The sequence below is a fragment of the Corvus kubaryi genome, unplaced genomic scaffold (assembly GCF_017639235.1).
Source record: "Corvus kubaryi isolate FWS band 111438036 unplaced genomic scaffold, C.kubaryi_AGA036_p1.0 68, whole genome shotgun sequence".
Classification (NCBI taxonomy): Eukaryota; Metazoa; Chordata; class Aves; order Passeriformes; family Corvidae; genus Corvus; species Corvus kubaryi.
In genome coordinates, this window is record NW_024582056.1 from 23,663,434 (window position 1) to 23,682,696 (window position 19,263).

General features: G+C 41.8%; 1 protein-coding gene across 1 annotated transcript; it reads left to right on the forward strand.

Moving 5' to 3' along the window:
- The first annotated feature begins 2,600 nt into the window (after window positions 1–2,600).
- Window positions 2,601–18,781, forward strand: LOC121674422 (cytochrome b5). Its single transcript, XM_042048764.1, has 5 exons — window positions 2,601–2,913; window positions 12,472–12,600; window positions 14,257–14,286; window positions 16,807–16,841; window positions 17,701–18,781. The coding sequence occupies exons 1-5, from the start codon at window positions 2,638–2,640 to the stop codon at window positions 17,777–17,779; spliced, it is 549 nt and encodes a 182-aa protein (XP_041904698.1). The 5' UTR covers window positions 2,601–2,637; the 3' UTR covers window positions 17,780–18,781.
- The last annotated feature ends 482 nt before the right edge of the window (window positions 18,782–19,263 follow it).

The window sequence follows — 19,263 nt, forward strand, 5'->3', positions numbered from 1 at the left end:
AACCTCAGTCATACCCTAGAAAAATCACAAGGTGAATGTTTTACAATTGTAATTTAAAAGAAATAATGTTTTCTTGTTTCTTACCTTAAAGGAAAACAATTTTTTTCAGCAATCATGAAAAATAGGAGTCTTTTTAAATGCCAGCCAAGACTATCACTTCATCAGACAATTCCAAAAGCTACAGCTCAAGGGAAAGGACCATGTGAAACAAAAGAGAAAAAAACCTTGTCCTTATGCAACCATGGAAAAAAAAAACCTGAGTCCTCAGCTTTCATAAGGTTTATTGGGGATTTTTGTGCCAGAGATGTTGTAAAACACATTCTGCAATGCTCCAGTGTCCTGCTTGCTGTTTGAGGACGACTCCCCTGTGGGAACCACTTGCTGTATTAAGCCTAAGTTAAATCTTCCCAGACATCTTAAAAGCTAATGGGACAGAGTGGTTGCAAAAGGCTTCTCCCTCCAGGAGAGAGGATAAAGAGAAAATTAGCAGTTAACACAGAACTGCCAGTTGAGAAAGAACTAATGATAATAAATCATTGGAAATAAACACAACTGCCCTCTGTACAAGAGGACTTTACGTGTGTGGGAGAAATTACAACTTAACATGCCAATAATCACAGCACATGAACTTGAAACCATCGCTGAGCTGCTGCTAAACTGAACAGAACATCAGTCAGGGAATGGCTATCACTGTCTTTTCTGTCAGAATAGACAACTAAACCCCAGAGCTTGGCAGCAATATTTGCAATTTTCAGTAACAACCAGGAAGTCGGAATAAAGAGCCTCCTTATTAAAGCTGGGAACAACACCAGTCTGAGGGAGAGTAGCTACTCTTACTGTCAGGCTGACTGAAAAGTTGAGGCAGGATGTGAAGATGGCGGTGGCATTCAGTGAAGTATGAAGCTGTCCTGCACTCAGGCTCAGGGTGCACAAGTTAAGCACCAGCTCTGAGGAAGGGTGACAGGTCACACTGGGTAAGTTTCATACTACAAAAAAATCCCAAATCCAGCCTGTAATCACGCCTGGGCATGTCCATGGGGCTAGTGCTGCTGAGGGACCCAAGTTGTGTATGGATGTGACATGAGGATGTGGGGATCCAAACTGGCCTGAAATACAGGCGAAGCCATCCAACGTATCTAAGACCAGAGCGAAGGAAACACGTTTTACCTCAGACAAAACTGAAGGGAAACAGGATGCTGGATTGGTGACAGAGCCTCACCGAGAGAAGGGGAAGGCGCTGCTCCCTGTGCCCCAGCCCACCTGGAAGCAAAGCAGGGCGGTGCCACAGGGAAGAAGCCTCGCTCCAAGCCCCGCGGTAGAACTGTCCCAAGGCAGGGCGAGGGACTCCTGCGACAGCCGGGAGGTTTTGAGGAGCTGTGAGAGCGCACCTGTGCCAGGAGCGCTCCCGCCGGGATCACCTCACGGGCTGCGCGGGAAAAGCGGCAGCCGCGCGCCTCCGGCCTTCGGGCACTGCCGCCTGCCGGGCTCAGCGAGGGTGTGCGACTTCCCGGGCAGCCCCTGCCTGCCGGGACACCGGCGGGAGAGGGCAGGGTGCTCGGGCGGTCACAGCGCTGGCCAGGGCCCCGGCACAGCCGCGTTGTGACTGGGTGTAACTCAGCCCGCGCTCGGCGCTGGGTGTGCCCGCGGAAAAGGCGCTTTAGCCGGGCACAGGCAGCTCTTCCCCGAGCCGGGGCGTCAGTCGGCTTTACCATAGCGGCACCAGGAAAATTCAGCTTAGCTGTTTGGAAAAAAATCTTTACTGCGAGGGTGGTGAGGCATTGGAACAGGCTGCCCAGGGAGCCTGAATCACAAAATCACAGATTGTTAGGGTTGGAAGGGACCTCTAGGGATCATCTCGGCCAAGGCCCCTGCCAAGGCAGGGTCGCCTGGAGCAGGCTTCACAGGAACACGTACGGGTCGGTTTTGAATGTCTTCAAAGAGGGAGACTCCACGACCTCCCTGGGCAGCCCTGACCGGCCCATCTCTGCCACTCTCAATTTAAAGGCCCTTCTCATGTTAAGGTGAAACTTTTTGTTCTTTAGTTTACGGACATTGCTTCTAGTCCTGTCTCACTGAAGAGTCTGACAGCTCCCTGAGTCTCTCCTCATAAAAAGTGCTGTAGACACCTAAACATCTTTGTGGCCCTGTGCTGTGCACTCTCCAGTAGTTCCTTGTCTTTCTTGTACTGGAAGTGTCCAAGGCCAGGCTGGATCGAATTTTGAACAACCTTGTCTAGTGGTCCCCATGGCAATGGAATTGGAACTAGATGATCTAGAAGGTCCCTTCCAACCCAAACCGTTCCAATGTGGTTCTACGTTGCAAGTAAGCGATTATTCGCTCGTCGCCCCGCACACCGGCAGCCGCGCAGCCCGCCTCTGCCAAAGGTGGCGAACGCTGGGGTGACCACCCCAGGGAGGGAGCAATAGAGAAGCTGCAGCTCGGGAGCCCGGCACCGACAGCAGCCCGACCGCGTCCCGCCGGGGCTGTCCCGGCACCGCCCCCGTCCCGCCCCGCCGGTCACATGGCAGGGCGGAGAGGCGGCGAGAGGGGGCGGGGCACGACGGCAAAGTCCCGCCCCCGGCCGCCACGGCCGCCGCCAGCCTGCCCGTCTGCTTTGAGTGGCATTTCCCTCCGCCAATGAGAGGCCGACTGGGCGGGAGGGGCGGGGCGGCGGCGGGAGGTGATAGGGCCTGCGTCGGGGCCCCGGCGGCGTGCGGGCTCGCAGTTTGTGGTGTGTACGGTGTGGGACAGGAGCGGACAGGACAGGACATGGTGGGCTCCAGCGAGACGGGGAAGGAGCCGTGGCGGGGCCGCTACTACCGCCTGGAGGAGGTGCAGAAGCACAACAACAGCCAGAGCACCTGGATCATCATCCACCATCGCATCTACGATGTCACCAAGTTCCTGGACGAGGTGGGTGCCCGCGTTGCCGGGACGCTGAGGGCACCGGAGCCCCGCGGGGCGGGGTGGGCTGGCTGGCGGCTCCTCGGCTCCCCGCGCTGTGCACCTGGCTGGCTCCCGTCTGCTTGTCCCGGCCCGCGGGTGCGGCACGGCGGGAGCCGCCCTGGGTGCCGCGATAGCGCCCTGGAGGAAGAGCTGCGAGCCGGGCCCGCGCTCCGGGCGCCTCTCGAGCAGGAGAAACCCGGGAGTGCCGAGCGTGCCGGGCACGCTGCGGTGTCATCCGCTGTCTGCCCGCGCCCGCCTAAACTTTCGGCCTTGGAATTTGAATTTCCACTAAATGACGACAAGGAGAAAGAAATTGGAGTCAGTACTGAGGCTCAGATAGGCGGACTGGCTGTGTGGATCTTGGGTACCAAGAGTGGGCCTGAATCCATCTGCTTCTTGCTTTGGTGTGTCAGCTGAAAACAGAATTAAAAGTGAAGACTCAGCTGGGAGCCAGAGCCATATTCTCTTGTGAACTAAAAGTTCAGCAACTCCTCTCTTCCCACTATTATCGTGTGTGTTATATTGGAACAGGAAAGAAACTTGATAAAGTGGAAGGAAAGTATCACAACCTGCAGAATATCACAGATCTTCGGGTTACTCTAATAGTCACAGGATGACAAAATTGGTTTGGAAGAGACGTTAAAGCTCATCTTATTCCAGCCCTGCTGCCAAGGGCAGAGACAGCTTCCACTAGACCGGGTTACTCCCAGCCCCTATTTTTGATCACCTCCAGGAATGGGGCATTCTCTGGGCAAGCTGTGCCAATGCCTCACTACTGTCACTGTAAAAAAATTCTTCCTTATATCCAGTCCTTGGTAAAGCCTTGGTCACAGCGGCTTGTGTTCCTGTCTGCCAAATAAGTGTATCCTGGGTGGTCTTTTTTTGCAGGATGTGGCATTACACACAGGCAGCCAGGTTCAGAAAATTAGGGCTGCTCTCACTGCTGCACTAATCCACTCAGTGCAGGGATGCAGTGTGGTGCTGCAAAGCTGCACCAGTTCAAACTCTAGTGTAGAGCACTAGAGTCAAGTTCAATTCCTTTGGTTGTGTTTTGTTGGACTTCTTCCTTCCCCAGTTAGCAGTTGATGTTTTTGATCTCTGACAGACAGTGAGCAGTTGATGTAATCGTTGATAGTCGTGGTTAGTAAAGAAGCATTTTAGTTATTGGACTAAAACATTCTTCTGTGGAGATGCAGAAATAAAACTACCGCGGAGGTTTTTTTTTTGGTAATTGAATGGAACTGGGATTTAGATATTTTGAGTTTTCTCCCTTGCTCCCTATTCCCAGTCTGCAAAGATAAAATCACAGGATCAATTAAGTTGGAAAAGACCTCTGAGATGTCGTCCAACCTTTGACCAAACACCACTGTATCAACTAGACCATGGCAGTAAGTGCCACATCCAGTCTTTCCTTAAAACTATCAGGGACAGTGACTCCACTACCTCCCTGGGCAGTCCATTCCAATGTCTAATCACTCTTTCTGTGAAGAAACTCTTCTTAAAGGCAACCTAGCATCCAATTAAAAAGTGTATGGTAGACTTACATTAATTCCATCAAAAAGACAGTTTAGATAGGTAGAGATGTGACAGATTTCAAGCATCACTAGTTCTGTAGCCCCATCTTGATTTTTATGTTTGTAAACACTTGCAATTCACAGGAGAAATTGAACATTTTGCAAAGGAGGGTTGACAAGCAATTTTTCAAAGGCAGTGTTGGCACAGGCAGTATTTCATTCTTAAGCGGTGTGTCAGTGCAAATTGTTTGGCTTTTCAGCAAGGCAGATTGTGAAACTGATCTACTGACTCTTCCTTCATTATTTTTCATCTAGTTCTGCCCCTGGTTGTCTCCATACATTAGTTATGGACATCTCTGTATGGTTATGCAGTCAGGGCCAATTTAATTATAGAAGCCCTGGAGGAGAAAACAGCTTTTCATGTAGTCTGCAAAAGTGAATTGTCTTTTGGAAACTTGATCAGTTTTGATTGATACATAATTGTATTGTATATTGTCCAGATTGAGGAGACGGCAACAAAAAGACCCACAACTCAGAAAAACCCTAAACCTAACCTAACATGAGAAAAAAATCCAGGATCTCATGAGCTTTTGAGTTTAAGTAGTTGCACAGCCCCTTCTTTCAGTACATCTGGTGAAATTAAAAAATATTAAGAGGCACCACCTTCTGTAAATTTCTCCAAGAAAATCTCATTTTCATCCTTCAGGACAGCATTGATAATTCGGCAGCATATCAAAAGAATTCCCTTTGTAAGCATTTAAATAGTTGGGTTTTGGACAACTGGGGGATATCTTGAGATGCTCTGGTACAGGTAAGTCAGACTTCATCCTCATGTTAAGCTTTCAATAGAACATGGCTGGTTTTGAGCTGAAATTTCAAAGACATTCTGAGATAATGAATGAGATTGTTGAGAATAGTTACCCAAAGTATCTTAAGTGAGGCTACAGCCCCAGGGAAAATTTTTGGATATTTTAATGTTCATTGTGTTGGTGATTTTTGTTATGGAACTCTTGGACTAAGATACTTCATAGGGCACTTATTTAACCTTTTATTTTTTAATGCTTTTGGTACTTAGTTAACTTATCAAGTGTTATGTTAATTCTTTTGACACTGTCAGACACCGTGAGGCATTTCCATGTGATAGCTGAGGAGACATTGGAGCTAGCCTCTTGAAGGTTCATTCCAGAGTACAGTAAACCCTTCTCAAAGTGGGGATTATGTTAACTGTTTCAATAGTGTTATGGGTTAAGCTCAGGTTTATTTCTTGCGGTTCCTTTCAGGAGTAGAAAAGCTTAGCATATTTTAAGACTTATGTGTGGGCCACTGAAATTTAAGTCCAGTAGTATTAAAAAGGATGCACTGCTAAAGCATAACCTCACTCATGCTCTTGCCAAGTAGTACGTAAGTATCAGTTTACCGGGAAGTGAAGAAATGGGAGCAGCAGCTAAGCTCACTAGTCCCATTTCTTAAACCAATAACTGCATTAACCTATGGAAATATTTTCTTATTAATAACGAAGTGGAAAACTTTGTGGTGCTTCAGTCTTGAAGACACCTTGGATGCTCTTGTATTAATACAAGTGGAAGTGTGGTGCTGCTTTTCACTCCATTACAGTAGTTAAAGGCTGTACTCCCTCTGTCTAGTTGTTGTGTCTTCATGGAGTTTGCAGATGTTTAGTGGAACTTGTTTGGTTTTGGGGAACAATCAGCCCCTGTGAACACTTGATTGAAGTTAGATAGTAAATGGGCTGGGGGTGGTGACATGTATGTGTTGGGAGTAGCAGGGCAGAGTAGGACTGGAGGCTTTGCATGGTGTGATCCATATTAGCTTGGTTTCCTAAAGGACAAGGCTTAAAAAAGATCATAGAAAATATAGAAAAAGTGCTGAAGGAGGAAACAGTTGTGTGCTCTGATATCTTATCCTTGGAGTTACTGAAGATTCCAGCAACTGCTTTTTTTACTCAGGGTTTGGGGTTCTGTTGGTTGGTTGGTTGGTTTGTTTTTTTTAGTGGAAGATATTGGGGAAAATTCATAGTTTGAATATTCATCTCAGAATTTTCTTTGATTTTCCAAGTCTAGAAGAAGAAATCAAGAGACCTCAGCTTTCAGAATACATTATTTGAAAGGTCTTATCAAGAAAGAGTATTCTTGAAACCAGAAACTTTTATGTCATATGTCGTTAAAGGCAGTCAGACCTGTGTTGCAGAAGCTTTGGGAAACCTTTTCCTTAGCTTCAGCTCTTGTGGTCTAATCCCAGGGAGTACCCATGTACCACGAAGTGGCTCACTCGCTCTCCTGCCCTGTACATGGGGAGGAGAATCAGAAAAAGGTCAGTTTTTTGGGTTGATATAAGAACAGTTTAATAGTTGAAATAAAGTAAATGTAATAACAATAGTTATAATGATAAGGAGAGAGAAGGATAAAACCCAACAGAAACAAATGGTGCATCATACACGTGTTCACCACTCGCTGACCAATGCCCAGCCTGTTCCTGAGCAGTGATTGGTGGCTCATGGCCAACTCCTTCCAGTTTATGGATGGAGCATGACATGCTATGGTATGGAATATCCCTTTGGCCAGTTCGGGTCAGCTGTCCTGGCCATGCTCCCTCACTGGCAGAGCATGAGACACTGAAAAGTCCTTGACATAGGTAAGCACTACTTGGCTGCAACCAAAACATCAGTTTATTAACAACATTATTCTCATGCTAAATCCAAAGCACTGTACTGTACCAGCTACTGAGAAGAAAATGAACTGTATCTCAGCTGAAACCAGGATAAGATCCTATGTCATTTAAAGGAAAATAGCTACTAGAAGTGCTTGTGTACTCACAGCAGGATGTCATGGCTATATCTGCATTGTAGCTAATTACATATATTAATAACATTAAATGTCAATGAATGGAGAGAGTATGTTGGCAATGCTCTACAGTATTTCCCCATAATTTTAATAAAATCCCTCTAGACAGGTTTTGACATCAATCTAATGAGATAAACAAGAGTAGCTGGACCTATTAAAATGAATGATCTGTATCTTGATTTACTTGCTGTTGTGGTGAGGTTCTTGTGGGAACTTGATTGGATTCCTTAAGCTAGGCAAAAAAGCTGACATGTATAGAAATATCTCTACTAGAGAGGAGTTTCTTGTTCTGAAAACCAACTGTGGTATGCATTTAATATTAATCTAATACAGGCTTTGTTTAGGTTACTTTAATTGTTGGTAGTCTCAGAATACAGCAAAAAAATTGGTAAATAATTTTTTTTTCCAGAAGGTATGAACTTGTGCTTCCATAGCACTTTTTCTAAACTTTTCCTGGAATGGACAGCTCCCACTAAATGTGTTTCGTAAGACTGATCGAATAAAGTGCTAAAAGCAAATATTGTTTTACTGCGTCAGGATGAAAAATGTTCTCTCCCCTATGTGGCAATAAGTTACATTCATTCAGTGTGATGGTGTTGGGGAGGAGTAGCATAATGCCTTCCATGTTTAAAGTCATGATCAGCTTGCAGTGAAAGATGCCTGTATTGGCACATTTGAAGTCTGCGAGTGAAACGTGGGAATTGTTACTGCAGAACCTTGCAGTTTGCAGGTTAAACCCAGTGTTAACGCTTCCTTAAGCCCTGATGAAGCTTGCAGGAGAATTTGAAAATGCTTTGAAAAATAGCACTTCTTAGCACTTTTATGCAAATCTCTGCAAGCTGTAACTGTTTTGTAAGTGGGGAAATGGGCACTGTTGTGGTTTAACCTCAGTGCCCTGCAGCCCCTTGCTCACTGCTCCCCACAGCCCCTTGGTGGGATGGGGAAGGGAATCAGGGAAAAAAGATAAAATGTGTGGATTGAGATAAAAAAAGTTTCATAACTAAAATAAAATATAGTAACTACAATAAAAAGGGAGACAAAAAGAGATGCTAACCATGTCCAGCCCATTGCCAAGCAGCGAGCTGCAGCTCCCAGCCAACTCCTCCCAGTTTGTTTGCTGGGCATGATGTTCTGTGGTATGGAATACCTTTGGCCAGCTGTCTTGGCTGTGCACCTTCCTGGCTTCTGTGCACCTTCATGCTGGCAGAGCATGGGACATTGAGAAGTCCTTGAATTAGGGTAAGTGCTACTTAGCAACAACATCAGTGTCTTATCAACATTATTCTTGTACTGAATCCAAAGCACAGCACTGTACCAGCTTCCAAGAAGAAAATGGAACTCTATCCTAACTGCAATCAGGGCAGGCACCAAGCTACTGGATATTTCTTTTGCACTTCATCTAAAAGCCTAATGATAGTTTTCAAAAATAAACTGTCACAGAGAGATCTTCTTACCTAGGCTCCTGATATTTTATATGAGCAGACTATTTAAGTTCCAGGACCAGAATTGATAATAGAAATAATTCGGAGGACTCTTTTCAGACTACATAAAAATGCCCGTGAAATAAGCAAGCATTTGTCTGTCCTGCATATTAAGGCTGAGGTTCTCTGGGTGTTCCTGGCTCTGCCACTGCCCCTGCCCCCTTTCTGCTTTTCATTCCTGTAGTGCAGACAGTGAAATGTGAGTTTATAAAACTGCCACTAACAGAGACCTTTGATCTCCCTGAAAGTTAGATTGGACCCTAGATTTTGTTCCCCCTGTATAGGAAGGGAGAGGGCACAGGACTTGCAAATTAAGGTAGCTATGCTTTAATAGTCTTGAACTATGACACTGAGAAATCAAAATGACTATAGCAGGGGGGGAGAAAAGGTGGCATTCAGGATGAGGTAAAATGGACTTTTGACCCAGATGAGAGCAGCAAGATTAACTGCTTATTTGCCTTATCTAAAACTTTCTAATGTGCTGCTGTTAGGAATTAGTCTGTGGTCTGTGCTAATGCTGGTTCTATATAGGCATCTGTTATTCCTGTAACTTAGATTATTTATTATATTGGGAATGTCCTAGGAATGAGCTAGGCTATCTTAATTTATCATCAAAAGCTTCTTCATTTCCCTTGAACTACAGTTTTACCTGCAAGAACTCTTCAATTACTTTTATCAACAGGATTTTGGTTTAGGAGTTACTATCTGTATAGCCTTGTGGGCTTTCCAGTTCCAGGGTCTATCCAGAGGATCTTCATTAAAGTAGCAGTTCTGGTAGCAGGCTTTGTTTACCAGACAGAATTGTGAACAAAGGCCTTGTATAAACAAGCTTTGGGAAGCTCATCCAACCATGAAAGATGCTCATCTTTTGATAGAAAAGTCAGTTCTTGCCCTTTGTGTGAGGCATTACAGTTGCTCTCTTTCATTAGGTGAGGTGAACTCTGTTCATTAATTGCATGAATTATGTGCCAGTTATTTACAGAGGGTTGTAAGTTCATATGGTTAAGCAGAGGTGGCAGCTAAAAGCAAAGTGTTTAGCTTCAAAGTCCTTCCATCAATGTCTAGTAGGTTATTATTAACATTATCTGGTAGGTGGCTTAAGTTTGGAATTCTGTGTGTGATTGTCTGTACTTAGCCTTGCTCATGTCATAAAAAATAATACCAGTTTTCCAGCTGTAGTGCCAGAGGTCAGGGTGAATTTGTCCTTTTCAGCTGATCTGTGATAGTCAGAGGCTTGGTAGAGAGGATTGGTTGCTGCCTCTGTCTTGATGCTAATATTGTGGTTTTTTAGACAGAGGGATCAGTTGCTAATTAGACCAAAAAGTAGTTCTACAGAGAAAAGCTGGAGTGCCTCTGTGGTGCTGCCCACATAGCTACGTGATTGCTTTGTAGTGTCACAAGGGAGGGATTTGGGAACGCGAGTTGGTACATGATCATTTGTAGCTGGCAACCTGCAAGTAGTTTGTTAAAGTACTCCGTGAAGTAATTTTAATGTAGATGCAGTTACATTGGTAGGTATTCACTTGTTTGGCTGGATGGTGAATTTTTTTTTTGTGAGCTAGTGTAAACCATGTGATCTTGATGACTTGCTGGAGTAACTGGTATTTTATGTGTTTGTGTGAGTGGCCTTTGGTTTCAGTGCAATGCTTGAGTTTACATACCACTTTTGGTGCTGGTGCTTTATGGGTAGTTTAACTTTGGGGCCTTTTGCTGTTTGTTGATACCTTGTTTGTTAAGCATGTTTGCCAAGGAGTTGTGCCACCTTTTCTGCTGAAGTTGGTACATATAATTTTCTATTTTGGGGGGCACAATTCTTTAGCATGGTATTAAAAAACTCAAACCCACATTGCTGAAGAAATTCCATGAAGGTTTAGTTGAGACAATGTCTGGGAGTGCTGGTTAGACCCAAGTTCAGCTTAAGTGCCATTTCAAGGCATTGAACTTGAGTGTTCTCTCAACTTTTGTCCCGTCCTTTTCCTGAGTACTTAGCAGAATGGATTCAAGGACAGGACTTTGGTGAGCATGCCATATTTGCAGGTTGCTTGCATAATCTTTACTCTGCTTGTACTCTTCTAACTTTTTTTGGCTCAGCTGCTGCATCTAATCTCTCTATCAGTTGCTTAATCTCGCTTTTGCTTAGTCATGGTAGGGAGCCTTTACCCTAATAGCTGTGGTATCTTGGCTCTTTAAAAAGTGTTTTGTTGGGGGTTTTTGTGGTTTTTTTTTTCTCCTCAACTTCCTTAATCTGTTAAATGTCTGCCTTTAATGCAAAGATTCAAGTTTTGGAGTTCTGGTACAGTGGGAAGCTCATAGTAGTAGTTTGCTTCATCTGTATAAACAAATATTGTTTTTGTTAGAAGAGAAGGTTTGATAGGAGATTAATGGATTTGAAGTAAGTGCTAACCTGAATTGCCTAGACTAGTAGAAATGTTTATGCCATTTCTTTAATCTGTGGGCTTTGGTCAGCTGTGCTCCCCACAAGATGACTCTAAATAGTAGATGTCTTGCCTAGTTTCTGTAATTTTATATCCTGTAGTCAGAAGCATTAAAAATTGAATTGAGGCTCCAAAGCCTTTTATTTCCTCTGCTGCTGGTAAAGTGCTAATATCTATTCCATGGTCACGTTAATCCAAGGCAGTACTAGCAAGTGCTTTCAAGTTGCTTACCTAATCATTCCCAATGTTTATGTAGTAGTTTCCTACTTGAAAGTTGAGTGGTGAATTTTTATGGCATGTTACCTGTTACATAAATGAGTAAGCTGAGGAAATGCACTGGACTAGAAGATGTGATAGATCTTGCAGTATATACAGGCAGTTATTTGATAGATAGACAGAAATGTAGAACTTCATAAAATCCCCAAAGTGCATCCTGAGGAAAATAAAAGTTAATGGAGAACAGGGGTTTATGTTAAGGGAATGGTGATAGATTGAGGTATTAGAAGATACTGGGAGATGACTTCTCTGCATCCTCAGGGGTTTTATCAGCAATGTGGTTTTGGGATTCCATAGTCTATGAAAACCAAATTGCTATTCTGGAGTCTTGAATGGGCTTTCAGTTGTGCTTAAACACTTCCAAAGTATCTGGCAAACTTGATATTTGTACCATAATTTGTTTTGGAAAGGCCCCTTAAAGTTATCTGGCGTAGCCCCCAGCTGAAACCAGGATTAACTAGAAGGTTAGGTTCCTTAAAACCTTGCCAGCCTGTTTTGCCAATGCTTGATTGTGCTTCTTGTGAACAGATTTTTTGTTTTATCTTCCTGGAATGTTCTTGCTGCAGCTTCTACCTTTTGGCTTTTATCCTTCTGCTTTATAAAGCATTGCTTGGATGAAAAATACACATTTCCTAAAGAAGTGAAAACACAGAATGTGACTTCAGATAATAGCTGGGCTTTAAAATACAGACTGATTCCCACACAACATTCTAAATGCTTTAGTTGCAAGGGGTAATGCCTCTTATTGCTTCTTTGCCAATGAAATAGGGACTTAGCTTTCTTGGTTTTGGCTTCAGAGAGTACATAAAGCTCTCTAGTTATTCAGAAAGGCTTACGTTTGCTCTAGAAAGTCTAGAAGCTGATTTTTTTTTTAATTTTAGAAATGTAAAAATGCAGAATTTCCATTTCTAGAATATGAAATGTATTTCACTAACAAATTCAAACTCATTAAAAATTGCAGCACCCAGGAGGTGAAGAGGTCCTTAGGGAGCAAGCTGGAGGAGATGCTACTGAGAACTTTGAAGATGTTGGCCATTCCACAGATGCAAGGGCAATGTCAGAATCCTTCATTGTTGGGGAACTTCATCCTGTGAGTATATGATAGTGTCCTTACTTTTGTGTTTCCTATACTGTTTTTGCATCTAGTTACTTGTCTGGTAATTACTTTAAAGTCGAGAAAAACTGCTCGTTTGGTTGGATGCCGGTCCTGCAGCTGTTTGTGGATGGACCTAGGTTTGAGATAGTTCCTTCAGCGTGAAGGGATATGATTAGTGCAGCATAAGGATGGTCACATCTTTTGGTTATTTTAAATTGTCTTACAGCTTAGTTCTTGAATAAACTGAATATGGAATCATGTCATTTCTGATGTACCCCTGTCAGCTTTCTAATGAGACTCCGTAACCCCTGAAGGTGGTATGTCAGAATGTCTAGACCTTTTCTTATGCCAAATGACTACTTAACAACCACTTTCATGCTTTCACCATTGTAAATATGTATCTGCCAGGCTTCCATCTGTATCTAAAAGTACAATCCTGGCTCTTCATATATATGTTTAGAAAATGGTTATTATAAACATTGTACTTCCAGTTTGTTGCTCTGTCTTCCCCTCTCTGGCTCCTGCCATTTTTAGCTGTATGATGGTTCCCTGCTTGTGGTTGTCAGGGTTGTTTATGATCAGTTCCCACTGGATCATCTGTCACTTCCTCTTTTCTATACTGTCCATACAATTTCCCGTACATTTAACAAGCACCTTTCTGCTGTCTTAAGTTTTGAAGCATTTCTTTCTAGCTACAGAGCTGCTGCCTTGGCTTCCTTCAACTAGGCCATAGTTAAACTCTCCTGCATCTTAATAGCTGAAAGCCACTGTTTTGAGGTTTAGGCTGCTAGTGTGCCCATCTGTTCTACTGCCCATCCCTGCCTCTTCTCCTCTTGTTTCATGTATGTTTTGTCCTGCATTTGGGGTAAAAATCACTGTTTTGAGTAGCCTATTTCACAGTAAGATTCCCAGTCTTGTTTGTCTCAGGTTGTCTCTTGATCGTGTAGCTTCTCCTAATGAGAAGTAACTTGGCCCTGATGCACATTTGTGGCTTTGCAGGCTTGCCATCTATTTCTGATGCCACTAATGTTCTTAGCCTGGCTGTCAGTCCAGTTCTTCCTTGTTTGGCAAGTGCCTGTTTTCATTTGATATGAAACAAACAGCTTGGTAGTTTAATGTACAAATACAGCACTGACAGGATTATGTACTGTTGGGCTTTTTTGCAGTGAATGTGACTGTGCCAAGGAGAACTTTGAGTTTATGAAAGATCCATAGAATTTGGGACCTTTGGTCCAGTGGACATTGGACCACAACCAGTTAGTTGACTTTACCTGATAATACAAGTACACTAAGTGGAATTAATATGATTGCAATCTATGTATAAGCTAAGGTTATGTATTCTCTAGAGACAAAGGAAAGGTATAAACGTGGGCACAAAGAACAATGAAATTTTTTGGAGGCTCAAGTTTCACTTTTGTTGCATACTGGGAAGTATTATTTAAGGAAGTGATCGATCTTGTTTATGTTAGCTGAAAATTAATCACTGACATCTGCTCTCCTGCAAGTCTGTTGTTACCTAGGGAAAAATACTTGCTTACACATTAACAGAATGAATTGCAAACTGAATTTAGTGATAAATGGTATGGGTTTGGTTTTGTTTTTAATGCTTTCGGATTTTGTCTAAATGTTTCTTGCTTGTTTTTCTTGCAGGATGATAGAGCCAAGCTTCAGAAACCAACAGTAAGTGTGTTTCTTGAAATGCCACATTGTTTCTTTTAGGAATTACAGACAGCGTCTGAGTGTCTGTGTATAAATGGTATACCGCCAGAAACAGAAATAATTCCGTTTAAGCGTGATGTTTCAGGTTATAAATATCTTAGACCCATTGATACTGCTTCAAATTATTCTTCCCCTTAACTGTTATTTTCTCTAATTTGTGTGGCTTCATACCAGGAGGTTACTAAGTGTAATGGCATTATACTATAGCAAAAAGGTGACTAGAATCAGTCAGTGGTCTTCTAGTGTTTAGTTTAAAAAAAAAAACAAAACAAAAAACCAGTTTATTGGTTGAACAGATTAAAGTAATAAGTGTTTGTGGGAGGAAAAATGTGATGCTTAACAATATATCTGTCATGCTAGTAGATCAAGAATGTAGAGGCGTTCAGTGTATCATAAATCAGTTAAATTGCAATTGTGAACCCTTTTCAAGGTGAAATTACTGTTTACTTCTTGACTATTTCAGTAGATTCTGCTGAGTGTCCTATCAATGCAGTATTGCACTTATTTTCTAATGTTTTTTTCCATCCTTAATAGAACTAATCTGTGTTGGCACTCAGCTATCAAACTCATAAAATTCATATGTCCTTTAAGGGAGAAGGTGCTTCAGGGATTAATTTGTACAGTTGCTGCCGCTGTGTTCAGAGAGGATGTTTGCACTGGGCTTACAAGTACAGCAGCATACTTAGAAAATTATTTTTAAATGAAGCTGAGTAAGAATAAGATCTTAATCTTGCTGTTTTGACAGATTGTTTCTTAGAAGTAATCACTTTTGTAAGATCTTCCAATGACATGAATTAGTTAAAGGAAAGGAGGAAAATTTTATATATATATATATATATATATATATACTTGCACTGAAGTGCTCACTATACCAGTTATTAATTTTATTATTAAGGCCTGGAATTAGTATACTAATAAAAATAAGAAATGGAATAGTGATTGGAATTCTGAGCTTCTTCCCACCAAGAACAATATCTGCTGTTCAGATTTCTTTTGAAATTCAGGGCAGTTTACACTTAAGCTGTAAGAGCAGTAATGATAAATGCTAAATGAGAACAGGCTGCCTAGTGCAAGTTGTAGCAGATAATCCTCTGAGTAAGCTCACAGGAATTTACCAAACTGAAGTGCTTAGAATGTTAGTTGGGCCAGTGCATAGTCAGGTGGGAGTTAAGATGTATCCGCATAGCTACCTACACTACGCTTGTTCTCCATCATTCCAGAAGGAATGCTTTTCTGCAGCAGGACGGGTGGCTGTAGAAAGACAGTTTCATTTTGCATTATACTCTGGGTGGGTATGTGACAAGTTAGGTAGGTTCTGTGCCCTGTCTCTCTAGGAGCTGTCAGAAGGCCTTGGGCTTTCAAATGTCCTTCTTGTCCTCGTACTGTGTTTAAAGTACCCTCAGTGCACATGTCCAGTGTCGTGGAGTTTAAAATTAAGTTTTTATGAGCTGGGCCATATTTCTGTTACTGTCTTGATGTGGGGGGAGCCATCCCCTAGGCCTGGATGTGGCATGTCTGTTACAGAAGGTGTTAGCCTTGATAATGTGGGCACCTATTCCTCCATGCTGTTTGGCTTTGGGGTTAGTTTTTCATTGAGATGTTCACAAAAGCAAAAGAGATGTAATCTCTGAGTCATATTCTTTTACGCACGGTATTTGCATGTGTTAACCTAGGATGATTTGGGTGCTTGCAAAAGTAGCGTGCTTAAACCTCTGAGAGGGTGTTGGAAATCCCCTTGTCTTTAAATTAATTGCAAATGTTCTGATACCGAAGCAAGTAGTTTTGCAGTGACTGATCTTGTACCACTAAATTTAGGTAGAGTTTTAATGCTTGGATCTTTAAAATGCACTTAGGGTCATGCACAATTAGAGTTATTCAAATTAATATGTCTTCATATAAACCATGCACATGTGCCCAACTGGGATTTGACCTTGTAGTGCTGCTTTTCCTATGGAAACTGAACAAGAAATCCAAATCAATATAGCTATAACAGCTATAACAATTTGACTTGATTCTTACATAGTCTGAAACACCCCACTAAAACCCCTGAGTTTAATAAGCCTTGTAGATGTAAATTAGTAGCTTTTTTAATGTAGTTTTGATAGAAAAAATATTTGTGAAATCATTCAGAGTCCTTTCAATTAGATTTTAGTCAAGTAAAGGATTTTTGTCTTTTAGGTGACTAAAACTTCTCAAATGTTACCTGAGGTTGCAGTTAGCTTTATAGAAAACTTGAAGCAAAATTCTTCTTGTTGATACTGTTTTAGAAACTTGATGCAATGTTGGCGGTAGAAACTGCTGCTGGTGACCTTATAATACAACAGAACTGCTGTAGGAATTAGGAGAAAATGCTTCCCAAATGCATGCACTGAGTTGTTTCTGCATTAGTCCCACTTGATGAGTTTTGAGAAACTGTGGGGCTAGTTAAGATGGAGTGGGTTGTCTTCCTGAAGTAATATCTTCTTATGCTTTGATTTCCAGGAAACTCTTATTACCACTGCTCAGTCTACTTCCAGGTACAGTATGACATCTGATGTCAAACTTGAAGTTCCTCATGATTGTGTTTCTGAAGCTTAGAAAGCTGAATAGCTTTTATCTGCTGAAAGCTGAGATGTTGGGGGGTGGTGCATGAAAATTTCTGTTCTGTGTAAAGTGCAAGCTGCCGTCTATGTACCGCTTTACCAGTGTGTCAGCTTACTAGGTAGATGCTTTTCTCACATTGACAGGTGTCAATATCTACCAAATGGTTTGTTTTGCACAGGCCTTTATTTCTGGAGCCTGCCACATGAAGGGAAGACACTTAGTGCCATTGCCAACTTACTGACATGGATGCCTCACTTTTAAAATTTGCTACCACTGTTGCACCTAAGGGAAATAACAGGATTCTGTAGATAAGAAGGAAGATCGGTCAGAATTGGGAGGGGACTGAAAAACACTTTACAAAGTTGGATTCAGTGGTATTCCAAAGTTACAACCTGCTGACAGTGGCCTACTGCTGAAGCCTCAGAGGATTCTTCCATGACCCTCTGGGTGGGGAGTTTGGCTGCTTAGAAGTGTCATGTGATGCTGCTACTTAAATGGCTTTTGAATGAATGATATTCTGGGCAGGACACCATGACTTTAAATGTATCTAGGGTCTTACTCTTCTCTAGTAAGCAAACTTCTTGTAAGCTCTAGTACAAAGCCTTAACTGTACAAGCTTTTTCAGTTGTCTATATAGTATTACTGGCCAATCCAGGTGTTCTGTTGCGCTGAATTTGAAGTATTCATTGGAGTGGGGAGGAAGGACTTCTTTAAGCAATGACCTTTTTTTTTCTTCTTATAACTTGCTGATTGTCACTTCCTAAACTGCTTTTTCAAAAACTTCCCTTTTAGCTCATGGTCCAACTGGGTGATCCCGGCAATAGCAGCAATTATCGTGGCCCTGATGTATCGTTCCTACATGTCAGAGTAAGCGCCTTACTGAGAAGTAATGCAAGAAGAGTACATTCTCTGGGAGAAAACACAAAAAACCCTAACCCAATATCTTTCTGGACAAAAGCCTGATGTCTGAAGAAAAATTCAGGATTTTCAGAAAAACGAAACAATTCTTTTTCTGCTGTGCACTTTTCTTAATGTTGCCTTCATATATGCTGCTGTGAAGTGATAAAAAGGCAGCATTTCTCTTTTTGTACAACACTTTTATTCTCTAATGAATTATTTGATAACTGTATTGGTTTCTGTGCTAGAATATTGTTTTGTATGTAACACTGATTCTGGTTATTTCTCTTCAATCTGTAATAGGGTCATTAGGACTCTCTTTACATATATATTTTACAGCTTTAAAAGACTACCAAAACTGTGTACATGTGCACAACTTAACTTAAAAAAATCTTGTTGCCTTCTTAAATGCAGTATGAATGAAATGCAAGTTAAATGTAATGAATAAAACTGAGTGGAGTTATAGGTACCAAACAGCTATAGTGAGCTGTGATTTTTTTCCATTTTTTTGACAACTGCTCTTACAGCTGTTGTACGTACTCCTATTAGCAAACTGTTCTGTTTGTCTCCCATTGAAAAATTCAGGTGAAATATGAAACTCAGTGTTTGACCCAATTATGTCTGTCTCATTTTTGTGAAAAATAGCTCTTACTTTTTTCTGCCTTTTTTTTGAAAAAAAAAAAAAAAAAAAAAAAACAAAACCTGCTACTAAATAGTACTGTTCCTGCCAAACACTCAGGTGACTAGAATTTGTTCTGGAACTTTTAGCCTTCAATAAAATCTTCAATTTTGTCAAGTACATTGTTAAGGGAAAAAACTGATAAATCTATTTCTGACTCTTCTGTGATGTGCTTTGGTGCTTTACCATGAGGAGGTGACTATTTTCACTGCTAAATACAAGATAACTGTAAGTATGCATTTTGTGGTGAACATTTTTAGTCATATGTAAATCATGAATAAAAGTTTTAAATGCTTACACCTTCATTTCCAAATTCTTTGAAGGCCTTGAAAGGGATGTCCTATTGGGGGACTTCTCAGAAGTGCACTTATAGTAGATCCCATCAGCTCCGTATCAAGCACTAGCTTTTGTCCTGTTTTTGCCACGGCTTGTCCTTAGCACGTGGTGAAACAGAGTTTAAAAATTCAAGCTTTATTGGTATTTTTATAGATATCCTTTAAAAAGGATATAATAACTCAGGGTTGGTGTTTAGAATCACAAATCAAATTTAATTTTTAAAACAACACTTGAGTTCAGATATCTAGGTGATGGGGAAAAAAAAAAAAAGGACAACTTTAGAAAGCTTATCTTCCTCTGTACAAGAATTTCAGATGGATAAGTATGTCCACATCAGCAGATAGGGCAGTGCAATTAAAGTGGATCTGTAATGTGAAACACTTGCTGTGAAATGCTTTTTTTCCATGCTGTGTATGTCGGAGTTTTAATATGATGGAGCTCTG

What these genes read in the sequence shown, in the direction of transcription:
- LOC121674422 (XM_042048764.1), top strand. Translation starts at nt 2,638, where the DNA reads ATGAGAGGCCGACTGGGCGGGAGGGGCGGGGCGGCGGCGGGAGGTGAT. An exon ending in TCACCAAGTTCCTGGACGAG is followed by an intron (nt 2,914 to 12,471) that starts GTGGGTGCCCGC and finishes TAAAAATTGCAG; the next exon opens with CACCCAGGAGGTGAAGAGGT. An exon ending in ACTGCTCAGTCTACTTCCAG is followed by an intron (nt 16,842 to 17,700) that starts GTACAGTATGAC and finishes CTTCCCTTTTAG; the next exon opens with CTCATGGTCCAACTGGGTGA.